General features: G+C 26.5%; 1 protein-coding gene across 2 annotated transcripts; it reads right to left on the reverse strand.

The window, feature by feature from the left end:
* Nucleotides 1-2,774: 2,774 nt before the first annotated feature.
* LOC105199166 (probable cytochrome P450 6a14) lies at nucleotides 2,775-27,894 on the reverse strand. 2 transcript variants are annotated; one of them, XM_039456790.1, is made up of 7 exons: nucleotides 27,452-27,894; nucleotides 25,243-25,612; nucleotides 24,694-25,028; nucleotides 23,801-24,031; nucleotides 23,387-23,638; nucleotides 22,610-22,706; nucleotides 2,775-3,503 (listed from the first exon to the last, which is right to left on the reverse strand). In XM_039456790.1, exons 1-7 carry the CDS (start codon nucleotides 27,618-27,620, stop codon nucleotides 3,437-3,439), a joined length of 1,521 nt encoding a protein of 506 aa, XP_039312724.1. In that variant the 5' UTR covers nucleotides 27,621-27,894; the 3' UTR covers nucleotides 2,775-3,436. The 2 variants fall into 2 exon arrangements, with proteins under 2 accessions (XP_039312724.1, XP_011164433.3); XM_011166131.3 differs by lacking the exons at nucleotides 22,610-22,706; nucleotides 23,387-23,638; nucleotides 23,801-24,031; ... (1 more) ...; nucleotides 25,243-25,612; nucleotides 27,452-27,894 and adding exons at nucleotides 5,604-5,855; nucleotides 6,027-6,257; nucleotides 6,431-6,768; ... (1 more) ...; nucleotides 8,172-8,366; nucleotides 15,650-17,297 and having other exon boundaries at nucleotides 2,775-3,600.
* Between the last annotated feature and the right edge of the window lie 2 nt (nucleotides 27,895-27,896).

Raw genomic sequence — 27,896 nt, forward strand, 5'->3', positions numbered from 1 at the left:
GTAAGAATAAAAGATCTTTCACTGAAAGCAAGCGGCACCGGAGTCCAGGAATGAAGTTTGAATTTATATTTTGACAAAAGATAAATGAGTCTAACTTTTGTTTGTAAATATCCAAACCGTAAACCTAAAAATTTAATTATATTTTGTAATTATTATTGATGATACCAATGCATAAGATGGCTTCTGTCTGCCTAAAAGGTTGGAGCCTTTGAAGAGATTGCTGATAGGAGAAAATAGAAGGATCGAAGAACACTCATTATCACTTTTCCACTTATTTAACTTTATTCTTCCCCGTTCTTGTAATTTACTTTCGTTACAACTATCTATTTTCTTGAGAGAAGCTATGGTATTAATATTCAAAGTTTGCGATGATGAGTTATACACGGATTCTCACTGTATCTTGCTTAAAGATATAAATGACAGAAAAAGATTAGAAACTTAAGTAAAAGATTTACTAAAAAAAGTTTCAATTTTATTGCTAGACCACAGAAGAAGCAATGACATATGCAAAAAGTATCACACGGAGGACATGGTCAGATGGATTAGGGCGTGCAGAAAGGAATGGAATAAACACGTGTCAAAAATGAGAGACGATACGCTAGCAAAAATCTCGAGAAATGTGAAATAGAACTTGAGTTGGTCACTATTAAAGAGCACTTGAGTTGGGCTACTATTAAAGAGATGGAAGGACAGCTGGTTATCTGCATCCCAGGAGGGAAACCGAACTGGGTGAAACAAGTCTGAAGGTTTTCGACAAGAAGAAAAAGAAGAATAAAAAGTTTCAATTTTTTACTCTGCCTAGGGAGAAGTATTTACTCGCGAGTAAAAAACTTTCTTTGGCCAGAGTAAAAAACTGTTTTTTTTTTTATTTAAAGCTTCTAATTTTTTCCGTCATTAATCCTTTTAATCTCGACACTTGCGATGTATGTACGCTTACCATATTTTCTTCAAGAAAATAAAGGAACAATTTTAAGACTTTATTCCTAAACCATTTTATGGTAGTTAGGAATCGAAGCATTTCAAAATTTTCTTGTGTTGCATATCAAAATAAGGTACTTTGCATTTTCTAATAATTTTAAACTGGTTTTACTGCGTTAGAATAAATCTTTTGAATTTGGAATAGATTCAAAATAACAAAAAAATAAAAACGGATTTAATTTAAATTTTAACTAAATTATATAATTATGTAAGAAAAATAATCTTTATGTGTATATATTTATATTTTTAACAATAGTATTTATAAGTATATATGTTTTAAAAAAGTAATGAGTTTTTTAATGTCTGAGAAAAATGTATTTGTTTTAAAGAATAATGATAATTGTTTAAAAAATTATAAAATTCTATAATTTTTAAAATTAATTTTTTTTTAACAACTTCTAGTTAAATTAATCGAATAAATTCGCAGAGGTGCCAATAGCAATTTAATGTATCAGAATTAACTTCACTTTTCTTTTTCTGAGACAAACTGTGTTCAAATTAAGACTGTTATTTTGTAAATAAAGGACAAAATTGTAATATAAAGGATACAATTTAGAAAAAAAAACAAAATTGAGTTTTTAAGAAATGAATAAATCTAAAGTGCAGCTACCTGAAATAAAGGACTGTCTTTTGAAATAAATGACGAATGGTCACCGTAGATATATTTTTAACAACAATACATCTCGATTTTTGATACAAAACTGTCGCTGCCAACAATTAGGAAGCCAAATTTATAGACTTGCTCGATCTCATACGGTATACTGTCGCGCACGATCGGACTGTATATAATAGTAATCAAAGTCAGCTTTTTAGCGTTGTCGCGATCATCATGGACGCAAGCCCGCACGTGGGTTAAGATTATGTAGTAATCTTGCATTTCTAATGCAGCGATAAGTTGATATGTCGAAAATGCAAGGTTTAATCCGTGTATTTAAACTATAACAAAATATTTGTTGAAAATGTTAGAAAAATAAAAAATATTATAAAGAATATTTTATGATTATACATAGAGGGTGATTATTAATGGGTGTATCTACTTTTCACTGTATGAGCATATTATTATATTAGAAATATATATATTATATAAGAAATTACAAATGCATCGGTAAATTATACTTCTATGATAAAAAGTGGATACAACCATTAATAATCATCCTGTATATGTATAGAATATAAAAATCAGACTATTTTTAATGTTCCAGAAAATTCAAAGAATATTTTTTATCATACTTCAGAAATACTCAGAGAAGATGCTTAGTATAATATAAAAAATTATTTACAGAATTATATTTTAGAACAAAAATATTTTTAATACTTTAGTTAGATATTTATGCAAATATATATTTTGATGAAAAGCAAGATATACAAAATAAGAACTTCAAAATATATTTTGAATTATCAGATTTTATCATGTACATTTATTATGTTAAATTATAAGTTTAATCATATATAATTAAACTTATCTTAGAGATCAAAGTGCATTGGGTCATAAAGTATTTGATATAAAATGTACATTGTGATTTAAGAGATAACTTTTTAATGGCATATCTTTAATTTTTGTAACATCATATTGGACCTTCTCCGAATGGTGTTACAAAATAAGAGTGAGAAATTTAATTTTTATCAAAATAATGTGATCTTTTATTCCTTCTTATTTTTCTTTAAGAATATTAATAGTTAATCTATGAAAATGTTTGTGTATAAGGAAATGACAAAGATGTAAGTTTGTGATTGAAATAATATAGAAATTCTTAATAAAGGAATACAATTTATGAAACGTTTTGTCTTTAAAAAAATTTTTATTAAAAGAACAGAAAAAAGTTTAAAGTTGCAAATTAATATCCAACTTTTGAACTCATATACTTTAATTTGTTACATAAATTTGATGAGTTCAAAGAGGTGAATTCCTTATTGGTGCGTGGTGAGCTTGTATAGTGATGAAATTGCTCTCTCCACTTTATTTGATTTGTATTATGTATCTCTATTCATTGTCATGTTTTATATCCGGTTTCTCTTTCAAATACGTAAATTTACTATTGTTATCTTTAGTTGGGATTTTAAAGTTTGCATATTATTAAGGTTTATGTCCAATTTATTCAACTTTGTAAATTTAAATTTTAACAATGTATTTGACTAAAAATTTTTTTAAATAATTTTTTTATTCTATAGTATGATTTACACAAATCTAAAATTTGTTTGACTTTCAGCCGTAATATTAAGTAATATTAAATAATTCTAATGTGGCATTATCTCTTAATAAAAATAGAGTTAAGTAAAACAAGAATAATATTGACAAAAAGTATAAAAACAAGAAAATTGGTGACAAAAACAAATATACAATAACAAATAGATTTGTCTTATTATCTGATTGCTATTTTAACATATATAGTATGTCTTGTATTCATGGGATACGTTAAGAGACTACAGTTTGTACAAACAAAAATTTAAGGACATAACTTTATCGTGGCTTGATAATAAGATGAACACCACTTTTCGCTGTGAGAACTATACTTCTCTCACTGAAATTAAGCGGAACCGGGGTCCGGGAATGAAGTTTGAATTTGTATTTCGATAGAAGGCTCACAAGTCCAATTTTCATTTGTAAGTAGCCAAATCGCGAACCTGAAAATTAAAGATATTAATAGTACCAATGATTGACAAATGCAAAACATTTACATAAATGGCTTGGCAAAGATTTTTAACTTATTATCTAAAAGATATTTATTGATTCTTTTAATATATGAAAATTACAATACAAAAATTATAGAAATTAAAAATGATAATTAAATATTTTTGAAATATTTTTGTAAAATTGTAAAGAAGAGAAGAAAAGAAAAAAAAATAATAATTAAAATTAACATAATGTAAGTAAATGTAATTTTAAATTAAATATATTTTATTGAATTGTATTCATAAAACGTTTACGTAATTGATTCAAAAATTATTATTAAAATTACATCAAGTAATATAAAAGTTATACAATGAAGAAACTACAAAAAAATTTTTAACAGTTAGCATTAGAAATTGAAAAATAAATTGAATTTATTTATTTTACTTATATGTGTTAAAAAAATGTATACGACATTATTTATCAATATAATATTAAATTTTATCAAAAATTTTGTCTAACTGTCTTAAAGTATTTTATTTGTAATTTCGTCTGTGAAGAATATTTTTGGTTGTTGTTGGAGTCATGCGTATGCACTATTTCATTAATTTCATTGTTATTGGTACACATTACCAGTTATGCATAGCACTTTAATGGTCTTTTAATGGTAAACAAATGGAATATGAAAAAAGCAAATGCAAAACAAATATGATAGACAGCATCTCTATTTTGTATATGCTTTCTGTTTTTAATGGTTCTTGATGATGCGTTGCGCAGATATTTTATATGACAAAAAGCTGAGCAACAATACCGATAATTCTCACATAACATTGAATATTCTATGTATATGTATTTTTTCTTTATAATGTGAAAATCATTAATCTATATACATTTTATATACATTATTTGAATGTACATTATAGTGCATAATATGTATATCCATTAATGTATTTCTATTAATTATTTTTTATTCTTTGTATTGCTGAAGGTGACTCCAAAGCAAGTCAAAATGTTTGTTTGAGTGATTTTGTTATTTTAAGATAAATAAATAATTATATGAACATTATTAATTGTGATTGCGCACTTATATTCGCGTTAACTCTTATGAATTGTGTGTTATTTTGAATTTCAAGAGTCCTGAGATACATATTATTTCTTATAAATATTATTGTTAGACAAAACAAATCCATGTATGAAAAAAATCTCGATCTATATCCCAATGAGCAAACAATATTTTGGAATGCTTTTTTAATAAAAAATTGTTTATATTAAATTTAATTATTTTTTTATATTGACATATTTCTTTGCATTCTTATTTAAACAAATAACAGATAAGTTATTCCAGAAACTATTCTGCATTAAAAAAAAACTAAAACTTTATATATTTAAATAAATAATATACTTTAATTATACATGGTTCATCATTTTAATAATATATATTCATCTAATTTGTCAGTTATATAAAAATATTAGCATAAAGTGTTCACAGATCATCACGACATATCCAGTTTGCAGCAATCGCCTAGTCGTAGAAATCAAACATCACCGTGATTACAACTTAGATGGGTGGCCGCTAGGGAATTTTGGAAAGGAAATTCCCAAAAATTTCTTTTTTTACGAAAAATATTTTTTTAAATGTTACAAAAATATTGTTTTACTTATTGAAATTATGTGATATAATAATATAATATTTATGCAAATATATACATGGATGTATGTACGTACAGGGATGTACGTATATACATGATACATGTCATAACGTTTTGTGGGTATACACATAAACAGTGAAATATCATTTTGTATATACAAAGGATGTGTAAAAGTACGTTCTTGCAGTAACATTTGCACATACCTTACACATCACCGGTATAGACATTGCATATACATTGTATATGCAATATACATGACGTATATGCGTATATCCTAATGTTTCGGCTATGCGACCGAAACTGAAGTTACACTGCACCCGGCGACATCGGCGCGGCGTAGCGATTACAATTGTCATGTAAATTCTTACCAATGCAATTTCGTGGACCTTCTCCAAATGGTATATAAGCGTAAGGATGCCTTTCTTTTACTTTGTCTACGTTAAAGCGCTCAGGATCGAATTTATCCGGATCCGGATATATCGACGGATCTCGATGCACTCCAAGTACCGGTACAGTTATTAGTGTTCCCTTTGGTATGCGAATGTTTGTAGTCGGTAGGTCTATTTCCTCGGTACAAATTCTATTCAAAATAGGAAGAGATGGATATTTCCTTAAGGTTTCTGTAATAAATAAAAAGAAAATAGAAAAAAAAAACAGTTTTTTCTATACATACAAATTGTATAAACATACGTATAAATAACGAGGTAATAAAAATTTTACTGCCTTGTTGAAAATAACGTTACTAAATATGTAGAAGCACATTGCGGTAATATACATGTATGTATACTTGCCATTTATTACTTTGTGAAGATATGTCATGTCGTTTATGGCGTCGTAGGTTAGATCACCATGCTTAACTAACATTTCATCAATTTCTTTTCTGACCTTGTCCTGTATATTCTGGTATTGTGCTAATTCATATAAAGTGTATGTTGCTGTCGACGCGGAAGTTTCAAAGCCAGCAACAAAGAAGGCAAAACTTTGCGCAGTAGCTTCTGCCATGGTAAGTTTATTTACGATTGCTGCGGATAAATAAGATAAGTTTTCTTAATGTTTTCATGTAGAAAGAAAAAGTTTTCAGAAAAAAATTTTGATTATTTAATTTATTAGTTCTGATATTTGAAATAAGATATGTATATTTTTACGATATCGTAAAGTTATTAATATAAGAATAAGAGTAAACTATGTATATTACATGATTCGTCGATGGTCTTTTTGTCATCTTCGGGATCAACGTAGCCCCTCTCCATGAGTTGTATGAGCAAGTTCATAAAGTCATGTCTGACGATATGATGAGCTTGCCTGTATTCCACAGCTTCTTGAAACATTTTCATATAAAAGTCGGTGACAGATTGTGGTGTGAAAGGAATAGAAAAGAATTCCATGATTTGCGGTGCAAACATAGCCAGAGCGAGTTTAATATAATTTATATCGAAGACTTTTTTTCCTTGGATTCGGTACTCGTTATTCGGTTTCTGAACACAGTTCGATTTGACACCAAAAGCCGTTGACATGATTACGTCTGTTGTGTAGCTGTTGATAAAATGGACATATAATTATTAATAAATTTTAAGTAAACTTTATGGAATTTGTTAAAGACCGGTACTAAACCAAGTTGAAAATACACTAGAATAAATTCTTAGACTTAAGAAAATATTAGTATAGTAGAAAAGCCGCTGCAAATGAGATTGAAATAAGTGTAAGACTATAAATATTTAAAGAAGGATATTTAAAAGACATATCAAAATATTATCAAATATTATACTTTTCAAATCAACAAGCAATGTTTATTAAATGTTTGTTCTTTATTCTAATGTTTTAAAATTTTGAAAAACATACAAGATTAAAAATCTTATGTTACAGCAGTTCTTAATACTGAATAATAATTTTTTTATAGTCTCTAATTTATTCAAACTACACGCCACATATTTGGCGACCTCAATACACAATCATGAAGCCGGGATATATAATGTTAATGCTTCAGAAGCTTATACATATAGATCACCCTTAGATTACATAAGATCACCCTTCCTCAGAGAAACTATAAAAAAATTTATTGTAAAATATAATTTAATTTTGTTGTTAAATTATTCAATTTTTAACTGCAAAGGTATGGGAGTTTCTATTCCTTGTCGTTTAAAAAATTTTGATTAAATAACAGTTTCATTAAAAATGATTTACCTTGCTAATATATCCTTTATTTCGATGGAATCTCTCATTTTAGCTTTATTTTCCAGATGTTTTGCGAGTTCTTCGCCACACTCCTTCATTATAGCAAACATCTGCTTTATTTTTCCTGAAGTAAATGTTGGTGTCATCTTGACGCGCATATTTCGCCATCTTTTTCCAGGCATAAGAAACAAATTGCCGGTCAATGGATCAATCTTTTCGTTACAATACATTCCACGATCATGAAAAGACTGGAATTCCTTTGTTAACACCGTTCGGATAAGATCGAGATCGGCAATTACCAAATTTGGTTTAAAGAATGTATACGTTCCAAAAACGCGATGTCCTTTATATTTTAAATATGCATCATGGAAGAATACTCCTGTTGATAAAACTTTCATTTTATTTAATTCTGTGACTTTTTGTTTTATGTAAAAATACTATAAACATTAATATAAATTGTTAAAATTTTAAAAATAAAAATAAATTAAATTTTTAATAATTGTAAAAATAAATAATAAATAAAATATATCTTAAAGTATAGTTAGCAATTATAACTTGGTTAAATTATTATAAATTATACGCATAATTTATTACCTTGAACTGTGTTAGATATTTATTTAATCTTCTTGTATCTTTAAATGTCATTAATTCTTGTAATTTTAATTTTAATCAAATAAAGAAATTAATAAAAAAATATTGAAAATTGTATTTAAGGAAGTAAATACAATGTATTTACATAGCTTATATTAAACAAAAATACTTGCCTACGTGCTCTTTTCCAGTTATATTTCCAGTTGGTACAACGGGTTCAACATAAAAAACACCTTTCTTGTGCCAGAAATTAAATACCACATATTTATAATAAATGTACGCAAAGCTCAGAACACCGATAAAAATTGCGATTAATTCTGCAAATACCATTTTAACTGCGTATGCCTTTACGAATCTGATACCAAGCTCTGGAAAAATACAAGATTCTGTTTTTATGATAGCTACTGCTACTAATTAAATGCAAACGCATTCGTACTTGGCATTGAATGTGCCAAGTACGAATCACGTTGACAGTGCCAATACACAGAGGTCGAGAAATAAAAATCTATCGTCATTCTACATTCTTACGTAAGCTTTGTGATAAAAATAGCAAAACTCATTAAAATTGTGTTCTACTTTTTTTGTTCCAAAATCAGATGATTTTTAGAATTTTTTCAGCTAGAAAGAAAGTAAGAATTTGAGACTTTTTGCATGTTACTTGCTATACTTAAAAATGTATAACAATATTTTTTATAAACTACAAAATTTGAAATAGTGGCCGTTGATCGTCATATTAGTTCGAGCAGCTGTTTTCATTTATGTCCAATTTTGAACAAGATTTTGACTGTAAAAATTGTATGATGCAAAATTATAGGAAAATCTTTCAAAAAAATTTTAATTTAATGGAGGATAAACTATAATGTAAAATAAAATATTGAAAAGCACAAAGGGTAAACTAATAAGAGAAGGATAGAAAAAGATAAGATGCCATACCTTCTCGAATTTTTGTTCAGATTTTGATAAAATTTTGTACTTTAAATGCAATTTTCAATATATTTCCCATCAGTACATTTATATAAATAAAAATGTAAATGTTTGGTTGTTCAAAATCTTAAATCTCCGAAAGTTCTTCAACAAACGCTTTGAAATTTTGACACAACGTTGCATTTAAATACGCGTCTGTTTTTATATAAAAATTGTATACCGCGCTTTCTCTTTTCTTACTTTTCCATTTAACCAGACTAAGTCACAGCAACGCGTGGCGGGGCACAACTAGTTTTGAAATAAACATTTGCAATGATTCAACATATCAAAAAGTATTAGAAGGTATGCATTAGAAAAGTTCCATCATTTAAGCATAAATTATGTTATTTTTTTTTCAAAATGACGGTTTATTAAACTTTAAGTTTATTTTTGGCCATTTTTTTCTCAAATTCAATGATATACCAAAAATACTTATTTTTAATATTTTATTTTCTATTGAAGTTTACTCTTCTTGTATTGTTACGTAATGCATAAATGTTGTGCCTTTTATGAGTGCTTAGGTGCTGTAATAGTTATAAAACTAAATGTGAAATGCAAAGTATGTTAGTAAAATTTATTCACAAAGGATAATAAATTTATTTATTAAAAGATTAGAACTTACTTAGAATATCTGATTTTTTATTAAGTTTAACAAGTGTTCGGGACTCTGACAGCACGTTTGAAGAAGCCGCAGTTTCTTTTGATTAACACGTATAAAAACATACTCAAACACACGACGTGTTTATTTTAACATTTAAAAAAATGTTTTTCAAATATTATAAAAACATTTTTAAAACATTTAAAGAAAACATTTATTAAACGTTAAAGAAACGTTCTTTTTAATGAAGCATAAATGAGCAAAACAATATTTAAAAAAAAGCTCTTGCAATAAAAAAATTTTTCAGAAACGTTAAAATTAGTGGATTTACACCCTTTTTTACATTAAACAATTTTTTTTAATATTGAGGTTTTTTTCTTAAGAATTTTTTTCTCGGAAATTTCCACGCGGTCATCCATCCAAGTTGCGACTCCAGTGAACGTTGCTTAACTTTTATGATCGATGCGAATTGATCCCTCGTGATGATCTGTAAACACTTTGTGTTTATGCAGTCACTGATAGATCAGGTCAATATGTTATCGAAAAGACAAAATAAATATAATTAAAGTATATTATTTATTTAAATATATATAAGTTAATTTTTTACTGATTTTCATAGATGTTATTGAAACATTTTTTAAACAAATTTTAAATTTAATAATAATTGAAAAATAAAAAGTTTAAATGTTAAATAAATAATAAATAAACATAATTTTATAGAGATGATAAGTAAAAATAAGTAAAAAAAATTAATATTAAATAAACATTAAATAAATATTAAATAAACATTAAAAAAATGCTTACTAAAATCATTTTTTCAATTAAATAATTCATGAAAAATAAATACTTAAACAATATTAAATAAATATTAAAAAATGTTAATTAAAAAAAATAAATAATAAATATTAAATTAATATTTAATAAATGTAAAATTAATGTTTTTGAAATTGTTGTTTTAAATAAAAAATTAATATAAAATGAATATTAAATAAATGTTAAGTAAATGTTAAATTAATGTTTTTAAAACATGTTTATTCAAATGAAAAATTAATGTGAAATAAATATTAAATTAATGTTTAATAAATTATAAATTAATTTTAAAAAAATGTTTTTTTAAATGAAAAATTAATGTAAAATAAATATTAAATTAATGTTTAATAAATGTTAAATTAATGTTTTTAAAAAATGTTTTTTTAAATAAAAAATTAACGTGAAATAAATATTAAATTAATGTGAAATAAGTATTAAATAAACGTTAAATAAACGTTAAATAAATATTTTCCTAAATTATTATTTTAAATATTTAGTTAATGTTAAATAAATGTTAAATAAACGTTAAATAAATTTTAATTAAATATTTTTTCTAAATTATTATTTTAAATATTTAATTAATGTTAAATAAATATTTAATAAATATTTTTGTTATAATGAATTGTACAATAAAAAATTAATATTAAATAAATATTAAAAAAACATTTAAAAAATATTGTGTGCTGATTGGGACTATGGCGTCGGTAAGTGAGCCATCTACTAGGCTTTTCAAATTATTGCACCGCACTGTACATACAAATCTGACTATGCAACTTTCTCGGAGTGTAGGTATCTCTCCTTACGGAAAAGAATAACTAACTATTGTATTGTAATCTGTGTGGTTATTATAATCCTGTGTGAAATTATTACACATGACACGAATCACATACGTGTAGTTACTGCAATACAATAAATATTAGTCATTATACGTTTATACGTAATTATGCGTCATAAAATGAATCACACGCATGTAATTATTGTAATAAAAAAAAATACAAATCGGACAAATTACTACAATAGCGTCTTTAACGTTATATTGGTAGCAGCGATCAGCGATACGATGACAGATAACAGCGATAGATATAACAATATCAAGCTACAGCACTTGTAAAAGTTAGTATGAGAAGCAAATGCGTAGTAAATTAATTACATACAATATACATGTAAACAGACAAGGATAAAAAATATTTACGAGAGTGTTAATTGTGGTGGTATCGTAGAAGCAGCTATAACAGTTTTTCAATTATTTACGATTTATTAAATCGTTTACTAATCACAAAGCTGACATTTTGTAGGCATTATAAGAGTAACTTGACATTTTGACATCAAGTTTATCATATAAATGCATAGTATTATTTTTATTAAAAATTAAATTATTTCTATAAGAAACAGATTTGTGCATTACATACGCATAATTAATAATCAACAAAATATTGATCGAATCAATTCGATAACAATTAAGATGTTACGATAACCAAATTGAGCCAATTGCCAAAATAAATTCATTATAGATATACTATTTTCACACATTTGTCTCATAGGATAAAAACTTTATGATAACATCGATGATATTGATAAGCTATATTTATATCTTGATAAAATTATCGACTTATTTTTTTAACAATTATTTTAATAAAACGTAAAATAAATAGAAATATAAAAGTTAATATTTAAATTAAATTAAAACGTATTTTAACCATGTATGTATACATCGTTAAAATTTAAATTAAAACATATAATTAAAATACACATGTATACATACGTACACAAGTTTATTAACGATAATTTATTTAAATTTACCTTTAATCTTCAACTTTTTCAAACTCTTTTTAAAGTTTAATTTAACTTTCATTGTTTTTTTATATAGTATCTGATTTAAAAAATGAAAAGAAAAAAGATAGAAATATAATCTTATTACACGTTTATTAAAGTTCTTATATGAGACAAATGAGCATGGTAATAAATTTATTTTGACAGTTAACCCAATGGTTATTATAACGTTTAGTTGATGAGTTGATATTTTGTTGATAATAATAATTATGTAATGTACAAATATATTTCTTATAGAAATAATTTCTTAATAAAAATGTCACCACGTATTTATATGATAATTGCAATGATCAAGAAATATACTTGTGTTATTTTCACCACTTTGTGGTGTCACCATGTTTAAGTGTGAGAAATGTCAGCTTTGTGATACGTAAACTTTGATAGTGAATAATTTAAAAACCATTATTTTTGTATTAAGATTTTTTTTCTTAAAATGTTTCAAAGAATTTGCTCTTAAGAGGAAATGTAGATTTGGGACATTTTGTATACTTAAAATATTACAAAATAAGCGTGTCAATTTCTGCCATGTGCTTAAAGCAGTAATAATTGGGACAATTATCTTATATAAATTAGTGTTAGAATGAGTGTTTGAAGTAGAATTAGTATTAAATTTACTCATGAGTATGTTCATTACTTAACATAAAAACATAAACCAGTAGATTTTTTTTACAAAAATACACAAATTTTCCAACAGTATATGGAAATACATTTGTACATTACATACACATAATTATTATTATCAACAATATATCAGTTCATTAATATTTCATAATATCATTACAAACGGTTATCAGCTCATTAACGTTTTGTTATTAAATTGATAACCTGATTGTTGGGTCAGTTGTCGAAATAAATTAATCATCGTGCTCTCATATGATAAAAACTTTAATAAAATCAGATTGTACTTTTATCTCTTATCTTTTTATTTTTTTAATTACGCACTGTATTGAAAACAAAAAAAAGTTAAATTAAACTTTGAAGAGAGTTTGAAGAAGTTGAGAATTAAAAATATTTAAATAAATTATTGCTAATAATTTAATAACTTAACTTGTATACATATGTATTTTAATTACAATTAGAAGTCGTGCTAACACAAACAGTCTTTAATATATAATAACTATAAACTTTAAATTTTATATGTTTTGATCGTAAATGCGGTCATTTTCAGTAAACAATTCAGTTAAGTACTTATTTAACCGACATTACATACTACTCATAGCATTCGCTCTTTTTAATTTGATAAATTTGTTTGTGTTCGTAAACAATCTTTGATATATAATAACAATAAACTTTTTTGCATTTATGATCAAAACATATAAAATTTAAGTTTATTGTCATTTTACTATATGTCACTTGTATTTTTATAAACATTAACAACAAAAACCAATAGCAAGCAATAAATAAAGTTGTTCTAAATTAAATATATTCACATTACATATAAGTAAGCAACGCGGAACTAGTTTCTGCCTCACTGTAGGTTTTTATCAGCCGCTTGACTAGATATCTTAACGTTAACAAATAAATGCATAAAATACTGCGAAGTCAAGTTTTATTTTTACATTGAGTCAATAAATTGTATAAAACTGTCGCAACTATTGTTTCTCTGTGACATTATTGCGTGCTTGTCCACTGTTCGTGACGAAAATCTTTGTGTTGTACCTGACTATCCATCACATAAACATGTCTGTGTCAAAATTTATATAATTTTTATAATTTTTCTTTAATTTACAATAATATCGTTACATGTTTACAATAATATCATTACAATAAAAATTATATACCAATCTGTTATTGATTCTGTGAAAACTTTTTTAACGAATTGACATACATTTTGAAGAGAAAAGAAACAAACGAACTTGTTGACATATCGTACTCTACTGAACTCCGAGACTCCACTAACGATTAGTCACAAAATCGTAACGGTGCTGATCATAACATCGTTTCTCATCGTAAATCTCAAAAGTTGTTGTTTCCGATTTTATCTAATAAATCAAAATAAGACCCATCGAGATACTCAGTGTCATTATTTACATTAATGCTATTTTTTTAAACTTTGATGTAAATCATTTCGGAAATCAATCTTTTATAATAATTTTGCTCATGGTTCAAGATTTTTGGATTGTCCCAATCAAAATTATGATTGTATTTTATTCTGTGTTCACTGAGTACTCCGATGCATCTTTATTGATGTTCTTTAATAGCGTTGTTATTGCGCAGATATTTTATGTAGCAAAAAGCTGCGAAACGATATTGACATCGCTATCATTAGTGTACAAAACAAAGACTCTGGTCAATGACTCTTTTCTGTAAGGTTGGGTCATGCTAATATGCAGCGGCACAATTGACATTTTTAAATACAATTTTTTTTAATGAAATAAGAAAAGCTTAAATTATTTTTTAAAATAAGCAATTTTAAAGGGCAGACTGTAGTCTTCAAATTCATGCTAATTTAAATCGTAAAAAGTTGTTTATAATTCCATAAAGTTTGGCTTTGCAAAATTTTCAAGGATTAAATTTATTTTGAATTTCTCATGTAAAAAAAATTTTTATTATTTAATTTTAAATTGTTATTTTAAATAATTAATGTAAACTATATGTTAAATAAATGTTTTTTTCAATTGTTATTTTAAAAGAAGGTTAATGTAAAATAAATACTAAATTAATGCTAAATTAATGTTAAAAATAAATATTTCTTTAAATAAGTAATATAAATTTAATATTAAATAAACATTAAATGTTTTTTTTTATTTTTTATCATAAATAAATAATTAATGTAATATAATTATTAAATAAAAGATCATTTGAAAGATATTTGAAATTGTCTATTTACTGATATTGTGTACTAATTGCGGAAGTTTTAAGCCAAAATTAATATTAAATAAAGATTAAATTAATATTAAATATGTAATTAAATACATTTTTTAAAATTATTATTTCAAATGAGTAATTAACATTAAGTAAATATTAAGTTAATGTTAAATAAACATTAAATGAATGTTTCTCTAATTTGTTATTTTAAATAAATAATAATTAATATAATGTAAATTTTAAATCAATATTAAATAAATGTTAAATGTAAACGTTCTTTTTAATAATTATCTTAAACAAATAATTAATATAAGTTAACATTAAATTAACGTTAAATATAAATTTCTTTTAAATTATTATCTATAAATAATTAATGTGAAATAAATATTTAATAAATATAAAATAAATATTTTTTAAATATTTTTTTAATAAAGGTGTATAATGTAAAACTAATAAAAAATAAATATTGAAAAACATTTGAAAAGGATTACTCATTTGGTAGCAACAATGATCGTTGGAGATGTATATCATCACGCGTTTGCATGTGGTGCTGAGCTAGTAATTTTTAGTAATTATTATATTTCATTAGTTATTGCAAATTTTGTAAAATGGAATAAAACTTTTCTGTTCAGTTTAACTTACTTTATTATCCCACGAGAGATGCAGCGGTTATTATCGAATACTTTTCTGTATATAACACAATATTTCTACACAAAACAGCCGTGCACATTCAAAGTAACAGCACACACAGTTTTTTATAGTACTGGTATTGTGATACAATTTGTAGCAATTAATATAATTTGATAACATTGATATGTACGTTACCAGTACGATATCGAAACTATTAAGAATCACAGCGTGCTTCAGTCCTGCCTTTGCACGTTTGATTGTCTGGGCAAGTACTGCACTGTTATTACTATATCAGTAACTGAAGATATTTTATCAATTTTTGATATAGTAATCAGTTTATGAAAGCACTTTATCAGTTCTTTTTTTCAAGGATGTCGCTCATAGGGTAATCTCATTATGCTTGGCTCGTACCAAGGCCATGGTTCTCATTTTCAAGCGTTCTTATAAAGAGTGACTGTCAGTCAGAATGCATTGTCGTTGCTCGATTTCCTCGCACCTGTATACCTCGAATTATTAGGGCTTATTCAATTTTGATGGTAAACATCCATTCGACGGCCACTAAGAGAAGTCTTTACTTTCAGGAGTGGTTAATTCGATATTAACCATGCAAACATTCAGACAGAGTGTGTTTTTGGGCAACGATCTTTTCGGGCTTCTGATTGCGATCTTTTTTTGTTTCTCTTTTTTTTTTCAATTCGTGATACTACTTTTCGGAACCATTTCCTCTGGGTCGATCGAACTCACAGAATGATTTGTTTGTTTTTTTTGTTTCTTATTTTATTACTTATTCATTTGTTTTTTACAGTTTTTCTGGGAAAGGGGGATCTTTATATAATATGCCTCTAAACTCTAAATCAATATTACATATTCCGGCTTCATGACTGTGTTTCAAGTCCAACGAATATGTGAAGTGCAGTTTGAATAGATTGAAGATTGTAGAATTAAAAAATTATTATTGCGTACTAAGAACCGCTGTGACTGACATAAGCTTATTAATCTTATGTTTTATTTGTTTTATCGATAGACAAGTATGTCTTCTAAAACCCGGCAACTTAATGCTAAGCACGAATTTTTGATTAGTCGCTATGTCTTTGCGGAAAACATAATAGGTAGTTATACATTCAATAATATAAGAAATAGAAAATAAAATATGTAGTCAGTATTTAACAACACGAGAGCAGATTTGAGACATTTTATGTCAGCAGATTCAAAGCAGACGGAGAGGAACTGTTGCTCATTTTGTTACCAACAAAATGATTTCCATTCATGGAAAATATTTTGCTTAATTATTTATTTTTGACAACATAGGAGCAACATGACGATAGTAGTAAAAGTTAATGATGTCTGTGCTTTTATCATGCATTTGTTCAAAATATTAAATATATTAATTATTCTATATGTGAAAAACTTGTTATAATTGTTTTAATGATAAACGTTTATATTTGCTGATGGGATTATGTTTTTGATATTTCCAATAACTAATTAAATTGAGATTATATTTAAATTTCGGGATAGCCTTTAGCAACATTTAACGGCGTGTGATATCTGAATCAGTACACAACACTATTTAAATTATTTTTTTATTATTTAGTTAATATTATTATAATTGTTTATTGTACAATTCATTATCAAAATAATAATTATTAAATACTTATTTTACATTAATTATTTATTTTTAATAGTGATTCAGAAAAAATATTAATGTAATATTTATTTAACGTTTATTTAATATTTATGTTCTATTAATTATTTATTTAAAATAATGAATTTATTTAAAATAATGATTTGAAAATTATTTACAAAACGTTTAATCGACATTAATTTATTTTACATTAATTATTTGAACAAGATTCATTTAAATTCAATCACAATATTAAAAATATTTATTGAACATTAATTGTATATTTATCTTATATTTTTTTCATTGAATATTCATTTAAAGTAATAATTTCTTACAAACGTTATTTAAACGTTTATTTAATATTGTTTAGGTATTTATTTATCATGAATTATTTAATTAAAAAAATAATTTTAGCATTTAAATGTTTATTTAATATTAATTTTTTTACTTATTTTTCATCCGTAAAATTATATTTATTTATTATTTATATAACATTTAAACTATTCATTTTTTAATTATTGTTGATTTTAAAATTGATTTAAAAAACGTTTTAATAATATTTATGAAAATTAGCAAAAAATTATAACTTATACATACGTTTATATAAATGATACGCTTTTTATTTATCAATAATATGCACTCTTGAAGTATTTAGAGATCATTACAAGGAATCAGTTCGCAGCAGTCGCAGAGGTCAAGCATCATTCACCGCGAATGTACGATTTGGAAAGGTGACTGGAAATTTCCGAAAGAAAGTTCCTGAAAAAAAACATCCATATTAAAACTAAAACTTTTTTAATGTAATAAGAGGCATGATTCCATTAATTTTAATATTTTCGAAAAACTTTTCTATTGCATAAAATATTTTTAAAATTTTTTTAAAATATATTGTTTTGTTCATTGGGTTAAAAAAAACGTTTTTTTAATAAACATTTTTTAATAAACTTTAAATGTTTAAAAAATATTTTTCTAATATTAAAAAATATTTTTTTAACGTCAAAATAAACATTTTTTAACTAAAAAAAAAATATTTGACATTTTTAATGTTTTTATAAATGTTGTTAAAAATGTTCCATAATTTTTTAAAAACACCTTTTTCTAAAGTTTACTAGAATGTCTCTAGATTTACTCATCGGATCCTCCAAATAATCTGGTTGTTTACTTTTTTGAAAACTTTTTCTTTTTTTGTTTTAACATTTTTTTTATTTATTAATTTACTGTAATAGTTGTATTATAGTAACTTGCGGTGCAATAATTCAAAGAGCTTAGTAGATGGCTGACTTACCAACGCCACATATTGTAGGGGAAAGTAGGGTTATTGTACGCACTGGGTAATTGTACGCTTCGTGGTTTGGCACCTTCCCGATGAATAGAAATTATATCACGACGATATTTGTAGGCTGAAGGCATTTTTTAAATATATAACCATACGTTATATCATTTAAAAACGTAGTTAATTGAAAAAATAAGAAAAAGTAAAATCATGATTTTTCTTGCGATTTTGGCATTCAGAAAATAAGGCAATAAGTCCGTATTTTTACTTTAGTCATTTAATTTTGTTATACCTAACAAAAGTACGTTTTTCCCTGCGTTCTTTGAGCTATTGTTTATTAAATTTAATTAAATAGTCATCAAGTAATTGTTTTTTTATCAAATCAAGTTCGCCGTCGACAATTTTACGCATCCATCTTGAAAGGCGTGAGACCACGTGAGATCAACTATAGTGCCACTAGTACAGTGTAGTGCAGTGTAGTGTAGTTAAAAGAATGAGCTATAACCTCATTTTTCCTCCGCGTCCATTTATCCAACCGCACGTACAATTACCCAAGGCCCGAGAAATTTTTTCGTTTAACCACTTGCTTCTTTTTGCTGAATATAGCATTACCAAATAAAAAATTGTTTAATATGACAATACATAATGATAAAAAAATGTTTAAAGTTTCTATTTCTGTACTCGTATCGATTTCAACTTTAAAAATCACTTCACTGCGATAAATTTCCCTTAGGTGCGTGCAATTTACCTACTTTCCCCTATAAATGTTAGACTATGGCGTCGATAAGTCAGTCATTTACTAGGCTCTTCGAATCATTGCACCGCACTCTACTTTACTACAAATACTATTTTATCACACGCCGGTTCTGGTAGAACATTCCATTCAAGTTCTAATAAAGTGCCTTTAGCTTTTAATTGTTGCGAAAGCAACATGTAACTGACGATGAACGTTATTGTGAAGAAAGATGATTTTTCGATTACCTTTTTTTCCGTGGGTCTTGTTTTTAAATTTCTTTGCTCAGTCGGTACAGAAAGCGATTGTAGCGATCTACAGTAATCATTTATTAGGTTTGACTAATTCGTAATAGAACACGAGGTGAATAAAGATTATTCTTGGAGCAATATTATAACGTATAGAAATGATTCACAAGAGGAATTCCAATAAACATATAACTTATATTTTAAATGTTATTGTTGCTTACAAAATATTTTTACCGACACTTAATAATAAAAAGATAATAAAATTACAATACAATTTTTGATAAAAAAGTATGTAGTTGTAATATACATTATTATTATACTAAAGCATAATGAATAGTATTAATAAGAAAACTAAAAACATTAAAAAAGTTGACAAGAACAAATACACATTAATGAACAAATTTATCTTTTTATACGATTTTTACTTTGACATCTTGTATTTTTGGAATAAATTAAGAGAAATGTTTTTAGTAAGAAGATAATTTTATCGTGGCTCGATAATAAGGTGTACATCATTTTTTGCTACGAGAATCGCTGATTTTTCATTGAAAGTAAGCGGAACCGGGTCCTGAAGTTAATCCTAAAGTTTTCTAATTTTGTCTGCGAAGAATATTATTGGTTGCTCTTGGAGCGGTATTCATTGCTTTATTCATTTCAACTGGCGCATTATCACATCTTTTCTTTATGCCGTGTTTTTTGATTCACGATTCCAGAAAATAAAAGTATCTGGATTTGATTATCACCACTTAAATTAAATTGCATTTTTATCGTCAATTATACCTTCGATATTGAATGACGATTATCACTCATTGGACATTGTTTTCCCATCCGGTATCTTCGATTATAGTCTTTGACATAGTATGGCAAGTTCTCATTTTCTTTTTGCTCATATTATCTACGTGAAAACTCACGTTCTACTCCATAACATTCAGACTTCCGTTCGAAAAGGCATTGTAATTGTCATTATGTCAAGCCGATCCGATCAATACATTGATTGTCGTATTTTCTTAACGTTTTTATCAATCAATATTTTTTGTGAAAGAAAAGAATCTTCTGAACGTTTAACGTTTAACTAGACTATTTTCTAATGCTGTTAATTTAACATTCTTTTTTATGGCTGCACATACAATGATTATAAAAATAGCTTCTCAATGTATTAATAGATACCCAGGGAGAAACGATAAACGGATCGACGTCAAATCGACATCATTTTGACGAAATGAATTGAAATGAGATCAAATTTGATGTTTAGATTGATGTTAAAATGTTAAAATTTTGACGCTATTTGAAAGTCAATATCAACGTCTATACAACATTTAATAAATGATATTAACATCTTTTCGGTACTATATAATTCAAGGAGAAATAATCTATCAAATTAATATCGAAATGATTTTGACGTCAAATTGATGTCAATTTGACATCAATTCCGTTATCATTTCCCAGGAATCGTTTAATGGAGGGATGGAAAAAAAATCATGCCAGAAGTTAAAACATTTTATTAAAAATACATTTTATTAAAAAATATAATATAAAAAAAATTATAAATGAAATACCCTATTAATGAAATGCAATCGTATTGTATCCCTATGAAAAATGTGTGATAAAAATCGATTTAAAAAAAGTAATCCGAACTGATCGGGATTCCTGCATTGAAAATATTCGGCATTAAGAGCGATTTAAAATAAAATTAGAACCTAGATAGATTTATTAAAACAGAATACATTAATGTAAACGCAATAAATGTTTAGTTTACAAAAAAATATTCCTTGTATCTTCTTTGTAAAAAAAAGGATTTAAAAAAGATTAAATTTGAATTAAACATTTAATTTATGTACAAGATTAAATAATAATACAAATTGTTATTTACATGTAAAAATAATAAAATTTTATGTGAAACAGAGTTCCACACACACATCACGTTTGAAAAGAACAAGAACGAGTATTCGTCTCGAGGTTACAATAAGCAGCTCCTAAAAGTCTCACTGAATTATAAGCTGGGGAGTCGGCCGCAGTGGCATCTAGATATAACACCTGTGGCCGCATTCGACTCACGAGAAGATCCCCTGCTTTTTTGGCAGTTAATCAACAACTGTCAATAAAAAAAAAATAGTTTTTGAACAATTTTACAAATTAATTAAAACGATTTACAATGTTATTTTATCAAAATAGCTTTTTATTTAAAAATAGCATGCAAGAATTGTCAGCGTTTTAGCGCATCATTTCTTGCTACTAATGTCAGGATTCCTAAACGTGGTCGCTGAGAATATTTAAGAGTCTTGTTGCGTTGATATTTATTGCTCACAAAATTCGCTCGTACAAACACGGAGAGAACTCGGTCCTTATGCCAACGTATTATAAATGAAGACTCGGCTTCTATTATTGCTAACGGTTATCGCTCGTGGATCGGCATACTGGAGACTTGGCTCCCTTATCAGTACTGATTCGAACGCAATAAAACTTGTGAAAATAAGAAAACTCGTGAACGCAAGAACGATTTGAGCTTTACGGCGTTTCTCGGCCTATATATATACGGATCCGTGACCCTTGCGTGGGCCAATCTTACCCTTTCGAGGGTCATGTCTTGTCGACCGATGGCAGCCAATCAAGACTTGATCTGTCGCGCTCGTTCGGCGAGAGAATCGTGATTCTAATTTTGACAAAACAAGTCTTAATAAAACTAAATTAAGATTTTAAAAAGTTTTTATATTATGCATTACACTTAAATAATTTATAAAATTAGAAAAATAAAATCTTTCGAATTTTCTTGAATGTTTGGAAATTAACAGCATAGAGGTATATTAAATTAAAAAAAAAATATATATAGAAATAATATTCATATATATATATATATATATATATATATGTGTAAATACATATAATTACATACAATTATGTATAAATAGATATATAATTATATATTTAAATATGTACGGTCACATTTGATATATAATTGTACATAAAAATTTTTTTCTTGTGTAATGAAGTCAAGGAAAATATTGTTAGTTCATTCGTAAGAAGATGATAATTTTATCGTAGTTCAATAGTAAGGTAAACACCACTCTTCGGTGCAAGAATCGCAGATCTTTCACTGAAACTAAGCGGTACCGGGGTCCGGGAATGAAGTTTGAATTTATATTTTGACAAAAGATATATGAGTCCAACTTTCGTTTGTAAATATCCAACTCGTGAACCTAAAAATTTAATTATATTTTATTATTAATATTGATGATACCAATGCAGGATATTTGAGAAATTTTTATATAAATTGATTAACAAGGACTTTTCAATTACAATCTTAACATTATTTATTAATTTTTATTAATATATGAAAATAATATCAAAATTATACAAAATCATTTAAATATCTTTATAAATATTTTTGCAAATAAAAGAAAATTTGAGAGAGAAAGGTACCAAGAAGCATTAAATAGAATATCACTTTTAAACTAAATTTATAATTGATGTGACTTTAAAATACATAAATAAATTAAAAATATAAATATAAATATTGCTTGCAATCATATGTTATTATCAGAATTGCAACAATTAAGCCTTCAATGTTTTAGCAGTTTGCTAGCAATATTTTACCAATTTTTAAAACATCAAAATTTATGTTGTTATCATTTATATTGTCCTAATAATTTATAAGATCATACAATTGTGCAAACGCTTTATTGCCGGAAACACAAGATAATTTTAATAACCTTGTTGTTAAACTACGTGTATATTGTTGCCTGTGTGTTGCTCTAATGTGGATATATTTGAAATCATTGACGACAAATATAAAGCAAATATTATAGGTAATCACAAATTTGCACGATTTTGCTAGACACGCTTTGTTACCTGTAAAATAATAAATTCATATTTTTACCAATGCAGTTTCGTGGGCCTTCCCCGAATGGCATAAAAGCGTAAGGATGTCTTTCTTTAACTTTGTCTGCGTTGAAACGTTCAGGATCAAATTTATCCGGGTCTGGATATATCGATGGATCTTTATGTATTCCGAGCAACGGTATAGTTATTAATGTTCCCTTTGGTACGCGAATGTTTGTAGTCGGTAGGTTTATTTCCTCAGTGCAAATTCGGTTCAAGATAGGAAGAGGTGGATATTTTCTCAAAGTTTCTGCAATATATGAAAAGAAGTTAAAGGACGATACATCTCTTCTATAACACAATACATAAATTATTTAAACAAACATATAAATAACGACATAATAAACTTTTTCTGCTTTAATGAAAACTGCGTTTCCGAATAAGCAGAAATTCATTGCAATAATATACTTGCCATTTAATATTTTGTGAAGATATGTCATGTCGTTTACAGCATCGTAGGTTAAACCACCATGTTTAGCTAATATTTCATTAATTTCATTGCTAACTTTGTCTTGCATATCTTGGTATTGAGCTAATTCATATAAAGCGAATGTTGCGGTTGATGAGGAAGTTTCAAAGCCAGCAGCAAAAAAAACATAACTTTGCGCAGTAGCTTCTGCCATAGTGAGCTTACTTACGTTTGCTGCGGATAAATAAAATAACGGTTTTGTTAATGATTTTATGTTTGGAAGAAACTTTAAGAAAAGAAATTTTTATTATTTGATTTGTAACTTTGACATATATCAAATAAGATATGTATACCTTTGTGATTGAGTAAAATTATTAATATAAACATAAGAATAAACTGTGTATACTAAATTAAAATTAGGAAATAATGAGCTTAAGAGCCACGCAAGATGTTAAACGCAATAAATAAGTCCAACATAAATCCACTATAATGCAAACGTTTTGATCTTTAATGACGGTTTTCCTCAGATCAAATTATAACGGTTTGTAAAACACATATATAAATTGCACAGATTACAATATGAATTTATCAAATTATGTACATCGCGGCATTTCACAGTTTCTATTTGTTTGGTAACTCGATTTATCTTTGACTTTTATTTGTTTAATTTAATAAATTCATTTTGTAATCTGTACGATTTTTATATGTGTTTTATAGACCGTTACAATTTGTACTGAGGAAGACCATCATTAAAGGTCGAAGCGTTTGCATTATCGTGGATTCATGTTGGACTTATTTATTGCGTTTAACATCCTGCGTGGCTCTTAAGCTTATTATTTCTTAATTATAATTTATTTATATGAGCCTTAACTTTTGTTTATATTGTGTATACTAACATGATACGGTGGTTTTTTTGTCATCTTCAGGATCAACGTAGCCCCTCTCCATGAGTTGTATGAGCAAGTTCACAAAGTCAGGTCTGACGATATGATTAGTTTGCCTATATTCCACAGTCTCTCGAAACATTTTCATATAAAAGTCAGTGACAGACTGTGCCGTGATGGGAATAGAAAGGAAGTCCATTACTTGCGGTGCAAACATAGCCAGTGCGAGCTTAATAGAATTTAAATCAAAAATTTTTTTTCCTTGAACGCGGTACTCATTATTGGGTTCCTCAATACAATTAGATTTGATACCAAAAGCGGCTGACATGATAACGTCTGTTGTATATCTATTGACGAAATTGACAAATAATTACTAACAAATTTTAAGAAACATTATTAAATTGCAAAATGTTCATAGTAAAATAAACAGAATACGCAGAACATCTTACTTTTACTTCCAATTCTTAGATTATCCATTTTTAGTTTTAAATTAAGTGAGTTTCTATTAATTATTGTTTGAAAAACATTGAATAAGTATCAATTCCTTTAAAAATAATTTACCTTCCAAATGTATCTTTTATTTCAATGGAATCTCTCGTTTGAGCTTTACTATCTAGATACTTTGCAAGTTCTTCACCACACTCTTTCAGAATAACAAACATCTGCTTCATTTTTCCCGAAGTAAACGTTGGTGTCATCTTGGCGCGCATATTTCGCCATTTTTTTCCAGATGTGAGGAACAAATGGTCAGTCAAGGGATCAACCTTTTCGTTACAATACATTCCACGATCATGAAAAGACTTGAATTCCTTTGTCAACACCGTTCGTACAAGATCGAGATCAACGACTACCAAATTTGGCTTAAAAAATGTATACATTCCAAATGCGCGATGATTCTTATATTTCAAGTAGGCATCGTGGAAGAATACACCTGTTGACCAAATTTCTATTTTATGCAATCCTTTTTTTTATATTTTTTAAAAATACAAATAGGTACTCTAAGTAATAATATAAAATAAATCATCAATTTTATAAAAATAAAAATAATTTCAGAAAACATATATTCACAAGAGAACTATTATATAATTTAATACTAATATCACAAGTGACAAAATAATATAAAAACAACAAAAACATCACAAAAAATTAATGTTTAACTCAATAACAAAGCTGACTAGCTGGTAGGTAACTTTCATTGACCGAGGAGCTATATCTAACTCCATGATTGTGATTTCTGTGTTTGAAGCGTGGTACAAGACATTCTCCATCTTACCTCCCCGCGCTGTTTTTTTATTCTATCTCATTCTACATTATACAGTAATATTCTAAATGGTGTGTTTCTTTTTTAATAATTTGAAATTTACTTTGGCTGATTTAATAAACAAGTGAAAAATTACAAGGATATTTTTTAAAGACAAGTATACAAAATTCGTCTTTGTAAAAAAAAGACAATTTGAACAATTTCATTGAAAAAATTAAATTACCATCTTGAATATGTATGTGTTATGAAATTGTTTGGAATGAATTTTGATCGAAATTATTTTATATAAAAAAATGTAGTGTAAATTTTGTAAAGAAAGTAAAAAATGTTTTAAATAATTTTTATCATAATAATAAATATTTGAAAAATAGTTACAATATATACTTTTGTAATATTTATGAAAAATATTTATGATCTGTTGAATCTAGAAGAATAAAGATACTTATTAAAGACTTATAATAAATATTAATAAAACATTAAAATAAATGTTATATATATTTTGTAAATATTTTATAAATATTGTGTACTGTCTGGTAACAAAACGTACATTGATGTTAACAAAGTAATGTTAATATTACGTGTTTAAGGTAGCATTGCAAGTGTATTAGTATAGTTATGTAATATTTATAAAGTTTTATAGCTTGTACAATTGATCACATTGTATATATGTTACACAATGAAGTACCGTCAAAAGTACGCAACAAACCTATAATAATTACAGGTTTTTTGCGTTAATGACACAAATGATATACAACTTTATTACAGTAGTCTGTAACAAAATGCATAGAGTATACAATAAAATTACTTCATAAATACTTCATAAAATTACTTCATAAAAAACTCTGCAGTCCTTATTAGGATGATCGTTCAAAAGTTATAACATTTTTTGTACGCGTGTTTTAATTCATTTGCTATTTAGTGCACTCCGTATTTTTCCGAGAAATGATAATGAAAGCGATGTCAAATCAACATTAAGTAATTTGACGTCGAAATTATTAATCAGTGGCCCTATTCTTAAAATTGGCCAATGGGAGAATATCATCAAATACTTTCAATGGTAAAATTTTGCCACTTTCGTATATGAAAACAATTTGCATGTTTTCATGAATAGAGCCCTTACGGTCCTAGTATAATTTCGATGTCAATTCGATAGATTATTTCTATCTGGATTTATGCAAGCGCAGCTTGCATTTTGCATAATTTCTAACGTTAAAAGTATTACTCATATGAAAATACGTATATATTTTTTGTAGAACTTTTGTAGCACTTATTAATTTTTTACACTTGTTATATTTTTTTGTATAATTGATATTTACCGGAAAATTTGCAGAAAACTTGAATTTGTACCCTATTTAATTATTTTTCTTAGCGGCCATTGTACAATGTCTTTTTTTTCTTCAGTTTTACGTAAAAACAAGACTTGTACTTACGAAAATTCTTTCACATATTTTTTCGAGTTTCTATTCGATCTTTATAACTGCTTTATTAACATTCAATAAAAATACTTGCCTACTTGCGTTTTTCCAGTTACAAGTGGTGTTATATTTCCAGTTGGTACAACGGGTTCGATATAAAAAACACCTCTCTTGCGCCAAAAATTAAATATCACATATTTATAATATATGTATACAATACTCAAGACAATAATAAAAGCCCTAATTAATTCCGTAAGTATCATCTCAAATTTGAAATATAGAAATAAAGAATTTCCGTTTGAAATGTTAAGCAAGATTTAATAAAAGTTTTAATTTTGAAACTGTCTTTTTATGTCCACAGTTTATAACATCACTGACAATTTATACGTACGAATCGTAATTTATAATTCACTATTCATATAAGATTTCTGAAGTTTTGTCGTTTACGATAAAACAAACTGTCTCAGAGATGATTTTATGTATTGTATGATCAACACACGTCACTGTGAGAACTGACTACGTATGTATTCATTTCGAAA

Source organism: Solenopsis invicta, chromosome 13 (genome assembly GCF_016802725.1).
Source record: "Solenopsis invicta isolate M01_SB chromosome 13, UNIL_Sinv_3.0, whole genome shotgun sequence".
NCBI lineage: Eukaryota > Metazoa > Arthropoda > Insecta > Hymenoptera > Formicidae > Solenopsis > Solenopsis invicta.